At 40.8% G+C, this 15,792-nt stretch overlaps 1 protein-coding gene across 1 annotated transcript in view; it reads right to left on the reverse strand.

Annotated features, from left to right (window-relative positions):
* The window catches only part of PLPPR1 (phospholipid phosphatase related 1), a 131,438-nt gene that overhangs the window by 7,835 nt on the left and 107,811 nt on the right, over window positions 1-15,792 (reverse strand). The window contains exons 4-5 of the mRNA XM_057426024.1: window positions 14,248-14,380; window positions 5,555-5,805 (exon numbers count right to left, since the gene is read on the reverse strand). Of these exons, the coding sequence (XP_057282007.1) occupies window positions 5,555-5,805; window positions 14,248-14,380 (384 nt within the window). The remainder of the gene's footprint in view (window positions 1-5,554; window positions 5,806-14,247; window positions 14,381-15,792) is intronic.

Genomic DNA, 15,792 nt, shown 5'->3' on the forward strand with positions numbered 1-15,792 from the left:
ATGTTAGAAATTGAAATATGGTTCCCTTTGTATTCTGGACAAAAGACTCTATAAGAAGATCCTTATTATTTTAATCACATCTGCAATACCACCATGACTGGGATGTCTGATTGTGCTGTCTGCAGGTCACAGACCTCATCTTTTTCTTGGATTACTTAGTTTCTGGGGAAGGGCATTGTTGAGCACTTTGCCACAGGTGGCTCTGAAATCAGAGTGTGACTCTGAGGGCCTGTGGAGATTCCAGAGCTGTTCTCCTTTGTTACTGCTGCAGAGACTAAGGACTCGGTGCTGGCTGACACCAGTCTCTGGCCAAGACTACAGTGGCTTGGCCGGGATAAAGTGCCTTCTGATTTTCCTGTGCCTGTGCTGAAGGAAGTCTGCACAGGCTTGACTTGGTGTTTCCAATTGCAACTACCAGCACAATTTGCTTTGTGCTCCATTTGGCAACATGGGTAATTATTTGACTGTATTTTAATGCCCATCTGTTTCTTCTGCATCCCACGTATACAGAGGTCACTGTGGTCTGGCGCATAGTTTTGGGATTGAGAAAAAGAAATTACATCCATTCTCAAGGTCACTCTGTTAATTGCTTTTAATATATTCCTTTATTGTGCTGTATTATGCATAACAAATAATAATGTATTATTTTTCCCTCTCCTTATTTCTTTTCCCTTCTCCCTGACCAAGCGAATCAAATGTCCCTACAGCTAGCTTCCTTTCACTGGCTGGTGTCAAAAATAACCCTAAACCCATTACAACACAGCTCCAGAAGGGAAGGAATTCATCAACCACCTCTTGTAAGGGAAAGGCACAGGCCAGAGAAACTGACCAGGGGAAGGTATATCTGACTGCCTCCAGACATGTATCTAGGCAAAATTACACTTTCAACTGCCAAGAAACTTCAGAGCTAGACTTTTTTAACAGCTGAATTTGCCAGATCTCTGCCTGAGGAAGTGAAGTTTGCTGCTGCTGAACACATCGTTTAAGGGTGAGTTCAGTTTATGAACTGGAACATTCCGGTGTGTAATAGCACTGGGAATGCGACTAAGCTAGCTGAGAGGTTCCTGCTTGCTCTGTTTTTCAATCCTAATTCCTAACTGTGCCAGAGGCCTTGAAATGACCGCTAGCAACTGTGCACTAGGCGGCAATCTTGTCCCAGTCTTTGCTGGTAGGTTGAGCTGCACCTCACTATTGCCAAAACTCAGTTAAGGTTCTTTGGGAACAATGGGAAAAAATAGCATTGCTGCTGTCTGAATAATTACCACCCACCCTCTCACCCTATGCTTTTCTTTTAGCAGAAACTAATTTAAACAAGCAACATGGAGTTGGATTGCTCTCCTGCTCCCTACCATAGCACTACTGCGGTTTACAGCATCCAAAGGAAAAGCATCACTTCTTTAAAGTAAGAATGTGGTCCTGCTGGGACAGCTGAAAACCCTAGCTACAGAGAATAGGCCACACATGTTTGTTTTCTTACAGATATGAGATGAAGCTGGATCTCTGGGTTGTCCAGTGGGAGAGTTCTCCTTATTACAGATGGGAAGTAGCTAATGTATTTGAAGCTTCATGCATCTTGTCAGGAAAATGTAAACTTGTAGTAAAGAGAACATTTTTAGCAAGGAGGGTAATTAACCATGTGAACAGATTGCTAAGGGAAATCTGTTAAACCCTCATGGGGAGGGTTTAAAACAAGACAAACTCTTTTCCCAGAATGTGCTCCAATTCATCCATAAATCACACACTGAAATAACTAGGAGAGCTTCTCCATTCTGGCCAGGCTTCCTATCACTGTGGTTTGATGTTTATTGTTGCAGTCCCTAAAGACAAGGTCTTTTTTAGATTCCCACAGTGTGTTTACCCTTTCACTTACAGCATGTTTTCGAAGCTTTGTGTGTAACAGCCTAAAATCTCAGTGAAAGTCACATTTGATTTCTTACACATAGCAGGTGTTTTTGAAAATTTTCCAAGATGCTATTCATAGGGTAAGTTTACAAAACTCTGAATGTCAAAACCAGTTATTTGATGGGTGGGAAAAGGAAGAAGGACTGAATATAAAAAATACGTGAAGAAAATAGAATAAATCGTATTAAAAATAAGCTATATATTATTTAACTACATAAGTCATCTATTTGGCTTCTTTGCTGTGCTCTGATCACACTTGATACACTCAAGCAGTGTATTGTGCAATGTGCAATGTGTGATAGTAGCATTCATTTTGTGTGTAATTCCTCTCCCATTTTTTTCAGACAGGCAAAAGCATAGGCAGTCAAGGAGGCTTTTTTGTTTTCAAGTTTAAAATATACATACGTATACATATTTAGCTATATGCAAACATATGCATATATTTAGCATGTATGTTACATCTCTGATGAGAAAGGCAGAATGGAAGAAGTCTGTCTTGTCCTTTCAGCAGGAAGTGAGGAGATTTGTGGTAGTTTATTTTCCTTAGAAAGATCACAGTTTCATACAAATACTGAAAAATTCTGTCCCTTACAAACTTTAATCTTTCCCTTTACCACAGAGATTTCTACAGTAGAAAAGCAGAACATTTGACAATGATGTGTATTGTAGAACATGATGCAGTCTCCTAGATGCTCAATGCAGATGCTTGAAGTGCAGAGGCCTTGAATTTCATTGGTCCGGTAGGTGTTAACACAAAAATGGAAGAAATTGTTGATGGGGTCACAGTGACCTGGGCTGCAGAAAGGATTTGCTCTAGTGTTCTCTACTATTCAGAATTTCCCAAATATTCAAAGTCTCATGCCCAGGTATGTATCACTCTAATCTAGTCAAGAAGCAATGTTCCCAGGTGTAAAAGACAGATGCCAGGTCATGATCCAGTGTGATAAGACAGAGTCTTCTACCAGCTGACTGTGATAGAAAAAATTATTTGTGGATGCTGCTAGGCAAGGGGTTAGCTGAAGAATCCTAAAAACTATTGAACAGTCAATAAGTGATTGGTTGTACCTTTCAATCCTAGAGACCCTTTTGTGATGGTAAAACAATTCTCCTTGCTTTCACTCCAGAGGGAAATGGGAGGATCAGCAAACATATTTACCTTCCCTCTACAATAAGAGATCCTCCAGTTGTGTGGGTGAAATACTTTAGTTTTGGGTGAACACTGCCATCTATTAGATGTCCTTCCATGTCTTCCATGACTCCTCTCAGAAGAGCATGAAGTAACAGTTGTCTTAAGATGGTATGACTGGAACACTTATATGAATCATGATTTCCATCATCTGTTTTCTGTTTTGTTGTTGGGGTTATTTTGGATTGTTTGTTTATTTTATTTGTGGTTGGTTTTGTTTGTTCTTTCCAGAAGTGTTAATGAATCGAGGCGTATTTCTAGCCTATAATTTCTTCTTGGGAAAGGTACTTGGAAGTATGTGTTTCTAACTGTACAGGAGCAGGTATTATATGCAGTGATTGCCATCTCTTCCTCCCATACTTCTGGGAGACTAATAATACTTCATTAGGTGACATTCTAATTTTTGTGTAAGTATGGAAGCCAGGGCTTGCTGCCTTTTTTTCTCTTTCCCCTGCTTCAGGCAAAGGAGATTTATCTCTGCCTGCAGAGATCACAAAAGTGACGCTTCTGGTTCTCTCAACTTTTTCGGCAGGTGACAAGAAAAAGCCTATCTAATATAAAATCCAGATTATGGAAAAAAAAAATGAAACCAAAACACAAAGCCAAAACAATGACAGTGGGAGTACTGTTAGTAGCAGACTAATCAACAAATCAGTACAGAGACATCTGCAGAGGATAGTAGAGCTGCAGTAATGGGAGGAGACTCTTAGATCTTGACAGACATCTATACACTGAAAGACAATGTCTGCGCTGATTTCATTTTCCTTTCTCCTCATGTCCAACTTGTTTTATTTTCCTTGCTCCATGGCTCATCTCTCCAGCTTTATGCAAAATACAGCTATTACTAACCAAACGCTTTTGTTCAGCAGCCCACATTATCACGCATATTAGAATCAGCAAGACACTTGCAAAAAAATTGTGCACAGCACAATTATTAAGCAGAGCTAGATCTGAACATTGCATTTCTTGTGTAATGCTCATGTTACTCCCAACTGACAGGCAGAGAAAAGACAGGTGACAACACCTTTAGAGCTAGAGGGGTGTTTCAGGCAGAGAACTGGGCTAAAATTGGACTGCAAGCTGAAATGCTTTAAGGACAGACTTTTATGACCTTGCAGCTCAGAAGAAACTCTATGTCCTGGCTCCACCTGGTATCTTCCAATGTGGAGAGAAGTGCAGGCCGGTCTTGAAACACTGGGGCTCAGAAACACTGGGGATTTCCTTTTGTGGAAGACTTGCCTTCATAAGAAACATGGGAGGTTGGACAGGGAAAGTCCATGAAAGGATGTAACTAGCGTAGGGCAGAGCCAGGACCAAGCCTGATACTGCAGCTTCCATCTAAGAGTTTTAATGCTGAAAACAGCTTCTACAATAATATTGAGTTTATTGGGAACTCTATTTCATATGTGGTTGCTTATTGTTTGGAAGTAATGTGTGCAAAATGTTACAGGCTTTCCAAACACTTCCCAACAAGTCCTGATCAAAGGAGTTTCTAGTTTATACCTGTCATTATTCACACAATACTCAGTGCACACAGATGGACGCTGAAACAGCAGTGGGTGGCCTCTTGATTTTATAGGAATAATGTGGTGTTTTATTTACCTGCTACGAAGATCAAGGTAAAATATTCAGCAAATACCCTGTCATCAATAAGCTTAAGAATTTTCTCAAAACCTGATGACCAACAGACAGACTCTGCCACTCATTTGAGTCAATCTGCTGAGGGAAAAAGGCTTAGATAAGCCATTTTGAAATCAGAATCAGGTTAAGTCCTTGGATTTTAATGGCAAAACCACCAAGGTTTTCTACTTTGTAAGTAAGCTTCTTGGATCAATTTTCAGACATTACAGAAATTTCAGCCAGAGAACACAAAGAAGTGGTGGATCTCTTTCTCAATACTCTTAAAGACAATTTTCTTCATGACAGTATACCAGCATCACCTTGTCAAGATGTCAACTGGGGTCCATTTATCTGTGATAACAGCAAAATTATGGCACTGACTTTTATTACAACCTTTTGTGCACGGAGAATTCAGGTCCTAACAAGAGGAGAAAATCCAGCCTAGTTCAGCCTCCCATTGAAATGGCACAGTGTACATTTTTAATGTTCAACAACCTGTGTCATATGAACAAAAGAAACAGTAGTGATTCAGGAGCCTTTTAAGCATAAACTTCATCTTAATGCTAATGAGACAGGGTAGGGAGAAGAGGCCAAATGCATACTCAAGACCTCACCTTATGCCTCCACATCATACAGTGCCTCAAAAGCAACAAGCATTTGATTTGCTTATATTAGGATTGGTAAAGCAGAGAGAGAGAGAGATATTTTCCCCTACAGATAAAGAAGAAAGCCCTCCCCAAAACAACCCTCTTTTCCTTCAGAAACCCATTTTAAGAAAAAATGGCTCCACCTATATGCAGCTACAGAGACCTCTTATACAAGCTAGAAATCATCACTGACACTCACCGTGGCATATAAAGCTGAGTAGATGCTCAAAGCAGCATGTTTGGATGGAAATGATCTCCTTGCCTTTTCAATCACTCCGACATCCCCAGTGCAGATGTTGCCATTGTTTATGAACTGGTGGTGGGCTCGACAGTCATTTCCAGTGTAGTTGGGTTTACATACTGTCAGGAAGTAGGGAGCCAAGTTCCCAGTCACAACCTGACCAGCGTTTACAAATATGTCAGTGGCAAAAAGTCCAAATGCAAACACTCCTGTGAGAAAATGTTTAAAATAATGATTATTCAAACAGGTTTAAAAGCAAAATAATCTTGGCACCTGAAAGGAAGAGACAGAATGAAAGGTAAGCAACCAAAGCCTTGTTCTGCAGTCATTACCTAAAAGAAGTCCCTGCTGACTCCAGCAGAGTCCTGCATCAAAGGCATGATGCAGAGGACCACATGCTTAACTCTGACAGGTGATCAACTCAGTGACTCCAGGCGGACTCAGAAACAGGCTGATAATGGTAAGCAAGTACATAAGCGTTTTTGTGATTCAAGCTGTGAATAGGAAAGGCTGCACCTATACTATGTCTGTAAAGTTTCCCCTATGACACAAACCCGAAGTCAGGTGTCATGTACATGAGTTTTTAAAAATGTTTTTGTCTTTTTGCCACATCTGGGCCAAAACCAGGGAGTATAATGTCTCTGAACCTGAAAGAAAAGTGTAGTCCTGAGAAACTGCACTGCACTTGTTTTGATTATCTAGTGTTAAGTACCATTTGGATTTTGACTATTCACCATCCTGATGTTGAAAAATTAAGACCCTAATAGTAATGTTAATTAGCAATATTTGAAAAGTCCCTTTGGAAACATCCTAATACTTTTCTCTGGAAGACATTTCCACACAGTTGCTGTTCAGCTCATGTCCCTGGGAGTGCATACCCACAAATGCTCCAGGCAGGAAATATTCTCTTGACAGCAGAAACATTTCCAGGGTTCTGGAGCACCCCTGCTCAATACTGCTTTTGTCACATCCTCCACTGACTTCTGTTAGTGTTACCAATACCTGCTACAGCTGTTGTAAACATATATGAAGATCCTTCACTTGCATGTAGTGCCCACATAGCAAAGGAACAGAACAGCAGGTTTGCAGAAATGCCGAACCCAAATGTTCTGAATGACTAAATCAGCTCCTCTTTCCCCCTACCCATCACTAAGGTGGATTAAACTATCACAAAAATTTAAAACAAATAAATATTTACTTATAGTGTGGGAATGTTGACAATCATATATTTTTGCTTTCCACCTCCTGTATCTCTGTAAGCAAAAGTAATTTAAATTATCAATTAGCTGAGATGGCTGCGTTTAAGTATAACCAAGAGCTGGAGCTCCACAAAAAACATCTTAGGAGAGCTGTGATATAAAAGCGGGCACCACCATGGTTATAACAACTTCACTGTAAAAAGAAAAAAACACTGCTATAGTCTGAGAAACAAAAACTATCAAGGAGTAATCAAAATAATGCAGCAGAAAATGCTTTACAACAAATTAACAAGAATCAAGGGCTGCTCTACAGATATTGTCACTGGTATAGAAAATGGAAGGGCTACATCTGACAGGTCCTTCAAAATGCTCAGGGCCTATCTAGGGGACACTTGTACGGACAGTAACATAGAATAAAACCTGTAACTGAAAATGGATTCATTGTATGAGCGTCAAGAGGGGCTTACCAGTCCCACTTCCTCACAGAGATGGTGCTGCGCTGTAACACAAATTCCTCTCTTGTAGGGTAGTGATGCAAAGAGCCCTATCCCTGAGTAGCAGTCTGGAGCAGCTGCAGGAGTGCAGAGTTGTCTGTCCTCACCATGAGTTTATTATTGTTCATTATTAATGAACTAATGTGTGATCATGGATTTAAAAAGCCAGTGGTGGTCAAAGAAGGAGGTAGCCTTCCCCTTGCTCTAGACTGCAGGACTGCCTCATCTTTTTACTGGCATGAGTGCCTTTCTTCCATTTATCCTGCTAAGTGGCTGTGTTAAAAAGACAAAGAAAGAGCACTGACACTGCTCCTTTATTTGCTTTATCCCTCTGCTGATACTTTAAATCCATGGTTTTCCACAGCTGGCATGAACTCCTCATCTACGTTAGCAAGTGCACAAGCAAGTTCAAAGGAAAAAGGCAGTATTTTCTCAGCCTGCTAAAACAGCAGGTTATGCCAGAGATTAATCTTATTTTGTATGTGGCTCTTTGGCCAAATTCTTTCGTTTTTTTTTGGTTTGTTTTTTGTTTGTTTGTTTGTTTGTTTTGTCTGTTTTTTGAGCAAATCACATGGAATGAAGAGAGGATTATTACCCAGCCTTTTATAATACTTAGATGAAATCTAAGAGCCAGGCAGTCTGGCCCACAGTCTTTATTGTGTAAGTAAGTATAAGCCAGGAACTGAGGAGTTTCAGAAAAAGCTCATAGGCTTCACAATGTTATATTGATTTCTAGGGAGTGCACAGGCACAAAGGTGGTCAATGCTTTTCTCAAAAAAACCCCAAGAGTTTCAACATCTTCATTTTGTCAATACTGGGTAGCACTGAAAGTGCTGGCCCAGACTGAAGCACTGAGGGCTGCAGTACTCTGCAGAACAGCAGAGCAAGCCATGGTTGAAACCTTTATCATGCTCTGACTGCTATGAATATTGATCACTGTAATTCCTTTCTTGCATTTCTGCCAAACTGCTCCTTATAAAAATCACAGCTATGTGCAGCAGTAAATTTGGCTAGCAGGAATTTAACCCTTGCAGATTGATTACACATCATTTCGTCACTGGAGACTGAGATATGGCTGGCTGTAATTGATTTAAAGGCTGTAACACACCAGTGAGCCTGGATAGTGGTGGACAGTCCCCTGATGGTTTTTGTACCTCATGAATCCATCTGTTCAATGGATTTGTTCAATGACCTAGAGAAGCCAGGCTACTGACCAGAGTGGGAGAATGCAGTGATGTGGTTGCCAGGTTTTAAGAGGCAGACAAATTGCTGCTGAAAGGCTTCACAGGAAAGTCAACTACCCCTAGCTCTTCAGGGTCATATAGCTGAAGTCTGTGATATAACGCCACAGAAAGAGAATAGGAGAACATGTACCTCTGCTTAGGTGTAATGGGAGGTGATGTCATCCTGCTAAGGAGCAAGTGCTCTATCATACTGTGCTCCCTCTGACCCAGAAATCCTGGAAGACGTCTTTAGTCCAGAATTTAGCATATGCTGAGATAAGATGTAAACAGTGCAAGCCACATGAAGAGAAGACCTACAGCCTCTACAGTTGGTTGCTAGCAAAAAGGATGGACAGACGTTAATTTCATTTACATAGAGACAGACCTTTTCCTCATCCACACATCACACACGCATTTGGCTGCACAGAGGGGCCTTAAAGAAGGAGCAGAAACTATTTCTGGAAAGGCTTCCTTTTTTTTTTTTGTCACTATCCTGGCTCTCAGCTGTGTTAGTGTGTGTCAGGAGCAGCCAGAGGAAGAGGCTAGAAGGCAAACCTGTAAGTAGAATGTAACTAAGAGAGAGACAATTTAGGGGAGAGACAAAGGGTGGTCTAGACTCCCTGCTACTCTCTTTAGCTGCCCCAGAGTCCCAGAAGGAACTGAGGATCAGATTTTAACATATCTTTATCTCCAGCTGGAAAGACATTAAACAGACTAAATGTGCAAACCAAAAAAGAACAAACAAGGAAAGTCCTGCTCAAAAATGCTGAGGATAGACAGCATAACCGTGAGTCTTTCCATGTCCATTTCAGCTAAACTAACACTTGCCTTGGCAGAAGAATCTAAATGTTAAGCAGCTTCAATTTTGAATGGTTTAGTTTTAATTTCTTTACTTACATTTCCCCCTAAACTGTTGCCAGAAAGTCCTCCGAGCATGAACCCATAATTTCTGGGGTGTCACTCACACACTACTCTAAAAGTCTTTCTCTTACTGAGCTTCCTATGTGGCTGTTGATCACTGTTGCCATCTACAGATATGTCTATTGCTTTTTCTAACAGAGACATCTGCCCTGAAGAAGAATCTATCTCTCCTCACTCACTGTAACCTCAGTACAATCCTGTCTTCTCCCTGCAATTTATGCTCAAACTCTTCTTCCACACTGAATCTGTGTAAATATCAGTGACTGCAGCTGCCTGTGACTCCATAGAAACTCTCACTATTATATTTAAAATGCCACTGATTTGAAACAAAACAAGAAAAAAAATCAACAAAAAAACCCTCAGAGATGTAGAACAGTTGAAAAGACATCAGGAAGAGAGAAGTGAGAAATGGGGTGGAAATGAGAATGAGGAGATAGAATTCTTTATTAGAGAAAAAAAAAAAACATTAAACCCTTAAGTAAAATGGCAAGAAAAAACGTATTAAAGGGCTCCTGAGACATTGGAAGCTCTGCTCTTTAGTAACATATCCTCATGTCTTCTACTGAGTATGTTTATTTAGGTACTTGTCTCTCAGTGCCCAGTCAATTATCTGAATTTGTCACACTCAACTTAATTTGCTCAGAAAACATCCATGTTACACATGCACACTCACACTCCCCCAATCGTTTTCCATGCCTATGTTTTTTAAAAGGATTAGAGTTCCACTATAAGGATGGGGTCTCTGGAAGGACTCATGGCTCTATGGCAATGCTGATCCTCAGCCCATCTCTGAAGGGTTTGCTCTAACGGTCCTGTGCATCCAGTGCAGCTGTATATTTATAGTCCTGTGACTCAGACTGTACTAAAGCACCCTTCATCATGGTATCTGAAAGGGTGTTGTTAAAGGAGCTCTGTATCATTAATCCGTTTTGCAGCTGGAGAGATGGGGCTTGCAGGAAAATTTATTGTCTGTTGCCATGGCATCAGGAACAGACCCAACAGCAAGCTCCTTGCAAGCACTCATAATCTGGGACTGGCTTCAATCTCCCCAGTGGAGACCCCACAAAGCTCACTTCTCCAGGCATCTACTGCCTCTTGTGTGTGCTGCACATGTGAGTGTCCTGCCTGGACACTGTTCTCCCAAGATATAAGAAGGAAGACGTGTGGTCTAGGCATGCAAGAAGAAATTCAGCTCCCAATGTGAAAGTACTCTGGAGTCTCAAGATTCCTCCCTACAGATACACATGATTTCTTTCTTCCTTGCTGCTTCATAACTATCTAGGCAACAGCCAGCTCAGACCCTGGCATAAAAGGGAAGAGTAAGGTTTGATTTGTCCCCAGCATGGTGACCTGTTTCTTACAGTGGAAGCTCTTCAGTGATAAAAAGAAGGACCTACAGAAATTTTAGCTGCAGTCTAGGTTAGTGGCAGCACAACTGAATACATCCTGAGCTCTTCTGAAAGGCAGCCAGTTAGTAACAGAACATGCATTGTTTCACAGTTAAATTCAGATCCAAGGCAGGCAGAAGGATAAGGTCAGGCAAACTATGTCCTGCAGCTGTCTACGGAATTGACATTAGAGCTCTGGTGTGTATCTAGCCTATTACAATAAACTCAGTGTGTGTATAAATCTTGTAAACCTTTATCTGCTGAACTGACACCTTAATTTGCCGAAATAAAGCCCTAATTTCATTATTTAGCTGCCCACTGTGAGGTGTCACTATGCTTTAAATTAAGCTGTCAGCAAAAGCTGATTTATACCATTTGTTAACTGCAAATTATGCAGGTCCAAAGTAAAAGTTACTGGTAACAAATTCACAAAGCATGCTGCACTCCTAAATATCAGAATTGGAGAGAGGCTACTTGCATGTTATCAGGGCTTTGCAGGTATGCAACTTAATTACACGGATTAGAAACCTAATACAGCGAAATGCAACACAAAGCGCAAAAAAGTACTTCATTATGTATATGAAGAAAAAGCAAGAGAGGAAAACGATCAAGTCTAGCAACTGAATCTGAAATATCCCTTGGAGATAGTATGCCAAGGATGATAATCTTTCACATCACCAAAAGATAGTCTGGAGTTTCCCTTTTTGCTTCTTTTCTTATAAAATCTAAGTGAATATGCAATGAAGTATCTGTAACTTTGTTTTGTGGAAAGCTCATTTAGGCTACTATTCTTAAAACCCTATCTCTTCCCAGCAACTCCAGTTACAGAGTCAGGAATGGAGAAAAAGCCTCTTTGATTTTCTAAAATCTGGGGATAGCAACTCTCAGAAGCTCTCCATAATGTGCCTTGCAGGGTCAGGAAGTAGTAAATTTTTCCTCACATATGCATACTCAGACACCTTGAAGGATTTTTCTCATCCTTTTGAGTAACACCAACTGTAATGACTTATAAGGCAGTATTCCAAGGAGTTAAATTACTACTTTTTACGGGTACTTATTTAAGACTCTTGCTCACACATCTGAGCCAAAGAAAACACCAGATATGGATATTAGAGTGAATTTGTACCAAGACTAAATAGGCAGCAAAATTCTTTGCAACAAGACAGACTGCTTGCTAAGGTATCTTGGAAGACAATCTACTTAATCAATTCGGTAATTTATGGTCCTCAAGTTTAGCAAGAGAAAACTCATAGAAGGAAATCTATGTTAGTCTTTCCAGAGCTAAGCATCCAGATAGCCTCTTTTTGGAATAAGCAGCTGTATGGAGCTAACTTCCCTGAACATGCAGCACAGGCTACAGCTGCTCAGTCTGTGTCATGATTTCAAAATTCAGGTGGAATGTCAATGAAAAAATGCAGCTATTTTTAGTTCCTTTCATAAATTATTTCAGCCACTTTTCAACAGTCTCCACTTCTCTTATTTTACTGAAGGGCAGGGAAAAGGTTGCAGAAGAAAACAAGCAAACAATCAGTGTATTTTAAGATGAGACAAACACTTTAAGCCATTTCTAATGATGTTAACTTCATTTTTCATAGGAAAACATGCATAGCTGCAAAGGCAATATTGATTTCTCTAGTAGGGTTCATATCTATAGTCACTCTCTGAGAGTCCATTGTATCATCACTGCCTCCTTCTCTTCCACAATCTCACAAATGTTTGAGCATAAAGCTAACTACAAGAAAACACAGTGCTTAGAGCAAGTGCTTAGATTCCATGGTCTAAGCTCTTTTAGTGCTGACCCTGAAGGCAAGAGTATTTGATTAGGACTCAATGTGCTGCAACATTCAAACAGCCCTGAGTGGCCCAGTGGACTCTAGCACCCTGCTTCTCTCCTAATGGCAGTTTACTATCCATCAATGTATCCTAGACCTTATGTGAAGTTCAAGGGTATTTTACTTTTAACTGCATTCCCATGTCTTTTGTTTTTATCAGCAGCACCCAGGCCAGGCCTCAGTAATGAACCACAGGTTGTTTGTCTCTATCCCCAGTACAGAAGAAGGTAAAAATCCATTTCCACTTCCTGACTGCCATGCATAAAGCAGGAGACACAGAGAGGGGAGAGGGAGAGAGAAAACCTTTGCAGCATATATTTGCTGCTGATGGAAATCCGAACACAGGATAAGACTTTCAGCTCCATGCATGCTCTGAGCAAGTATATTTGCCTGCAGCCAGGGCTGTGCTCCATGGAAGCAATACAATCCTTGCCACAGTTACAGCAGACATTTTTCTTCCAGACAAAATTCAGAAATTAGGCAGTGATAGGGAAGAAGGGATCCAGAGATTTTTAGCTTTTTTCCCCAATGCTTTTGTTGACTCAGACTGAATTCAGACCCAGCCTTTCTGCCGGATGCAGTGTGTAAGTATGCTTTAACTTTATGAGTATACAGGGAGGGAGGTGCAGTGATGCTCTGTGGGCAAAGCCCCTCTTAGTCAGTGGGGAGCCATGTTTACACTGGCCCATGCCAGCAACAAGACAAACCATCCCATCCAATGGGTGAACTTGGGACTTCTCATGAATAAGGAGAGAAGTGAGAACAAGCCTCTTACACATGCAGTTCAGAGCTGCCCTCTTCCTATTCAGCTGCTACAAGGAAGTAGGAAGTGAGCCCTCCTTATGTCTAAACAGCTTGGGTGTTGGGCAGCCTTAAAGGGCTGTGAATTGCGAAGCCTTCAGAAGAGAACTAGATTTTCTGTTAGTGCCACAGTGGACACACAAGCTATAATGCTATTCCTCTTCCTGCTCCAAAAGAACCATGGGATCATCACCTCAGTAAGGTCTCACAGACATTTTTTGACTAATCAACAGTGTTAAAAAGGCTTTGTGGTTTGCATGCAGCATATAAAGAAACCCCCAATGGTTTAGTGACAGAACTTCTTCATTAATTTCTTAGCGATTAACTCAATGGAAGCTCTAACAAAAACAAAACAACCCCCCCACATTATTTTATGTGGACTCTGCACTTTCTTAGATTTTGTGGCAGAGCTATGGATGTTAAAATTAGAGCTGAAAAGAAAATGCCAAAGAGATGGGCTGGTGAGGACCAATTTGTAAGTAAAATGGGTAGCTTACACAGGCTAGCAATGATGGAATTATTCATATAAGGATTTGATTGGCATAGCCTTCTTTAAGGGTCCATAAGAAGCATTAAGCTTAACAGAACAGGATATAAACTAGCTCCAGCCAGCATGATATGGCACATTTTGAACATTACCTTGCAAATCCGAGGGGGACTATCCCTCTAAGGTGGAAGATGCCTGTAAAGATTTCACAGCTTAATTAATTTTGTGGTGTAGATTATCAGGGTGTTTTCTTCTGTTTTGGTGCAAAAAGGGACTAACTAAGCTTGCAGTGCTCAGGATGCTTACCTATAAAACGTATTATTCTTCGAAGCAGTGGGTTCAGGTAACAGCACTCTCCAGTCAAAATAGTTTTCTCTTGGATAATAAGGGTTTCTCGCGTTGACTTTATGAAATACATTGATATCTCACCAATAAAAATCTGTGGGAAAGGGAAAGAAACAAAGGGGTAAAAATTACATGAGCAAACATGAAAACATGGGTGACTGCTTCCAGCCCACAGGATACTACACAGCAGTGTGTGTTTGGAACATTGCATTTCACAGTGAGGCTACACTTACTGACTTGAGCTGAACTGACACAGACCTGCTCTTAGCGGGGAAAAGGATCTGCCATTCTTGCACTCAGTGGCAAGACCTATCAATTACTAGGCCTTCTTATACTAACTCCTGGAACACAGGGAGCAAAGAGACTTTAATGAATACTGTGGATCACAGAAACTCCCATTTTTACTGTGATTAGCACAGAATTTGTCAGGTCCTGTTATTAGCATTTAAAATTTACTGACAGTATAGACTTCATGGACAGAAAGCTTCTAGACATCTGGGGAACTGGAAAGTGATGCTGCAGGAGTCTACTCCAAGGTTTTACCAGGAGGCCTCAGTATTATTGGATGCTTCCAGTAGCCTCCACACATTCTCAAACTTATATATGCCTGTGTCTGACAGATAGGTTACAGAACTGCCAACTTTGAAAGGAAATTTAAATGAAGGACATCCCTGGAATGGAAATTGATCTGAAGTCACAAAACTTTTGGGGATGTCAGTGAACATTCTGCACAAACATATTGTATTTGTACTAATGAAGTAAAAAGTGCCAAGGTATGGGTACAGCACAGCCACTCACCCATAGTTTTACGTTGTTAGTATGGTCACTGCCACAGCCTGGCCTGGTGACAACAGCCTCAGCAAAAGCCTGGGACAAGTCCCCAAGGAAAGCTGCGTGCTACTGCTATGTAAGTAGAAGGAGTTCAGTCATTTGGCCACAGATTGCACAGATCTGGCCACAGAGGGCGAGAGGATGACTTCTAGCCTGTTTCATTTACTGAATGCCCTAGTTTATTAAAACATCAAAAAATGATGTCTCCAGGGATCCAGTGATCTTGATGTTAGCTGTGCTTACGTATTACAAATTTTTATTGTGATCAGATCATTCATGCTTTCTATGAAAATGGTAACTGCTTCCCATGGGAGTAGGATTAGTATTTCCTGAGCACTCAGAAATAATTTAAGTCTGTCTTAAATTTAAGACAGAGGTGTATCTGCCCTATCTGAAGCTGGACAGAGTTTGATCATGGGCTTTAGAGGCAGTGACAGTCCACTCATAGAGGACACTTCTGAAAATCCCACATATCATGCTTCGTCATCAGGGTTTAGAAAGCAGAACTAGGTGCTTTTTAGAAAGATATAGTTATAAATGAAAGACTTTAGGAAAAAAACCCAACAGCCTGAAGTGGAAGAAACTAGTTTTTAAAAAGGGTGCACTCAAAAGAATTACTTTAATACATTGCTATAAGACACAAAAAGAGTGCATGGTGCTAGGGAATGGTCAGAG

This window comes from Pezoporus wallicus, unplaced genomic scaffold, assembly GCF_028554395.1.
Source record: "Pezoporus wallicus isolate ANWC-B61680 ecotype Strahan unplaced genomic scaffold, APGP_CSIRO_Pwel_v1 scaffold_8224, whole genome shotgun sequence".
Classification (NCBI taxonomy): domain Eukaryota; kingdom Metazoa; phylum Chordata; class Aves; order Psittaciformes; family Psittacidae; genus Pezoporus; species Pezoporus wallicus.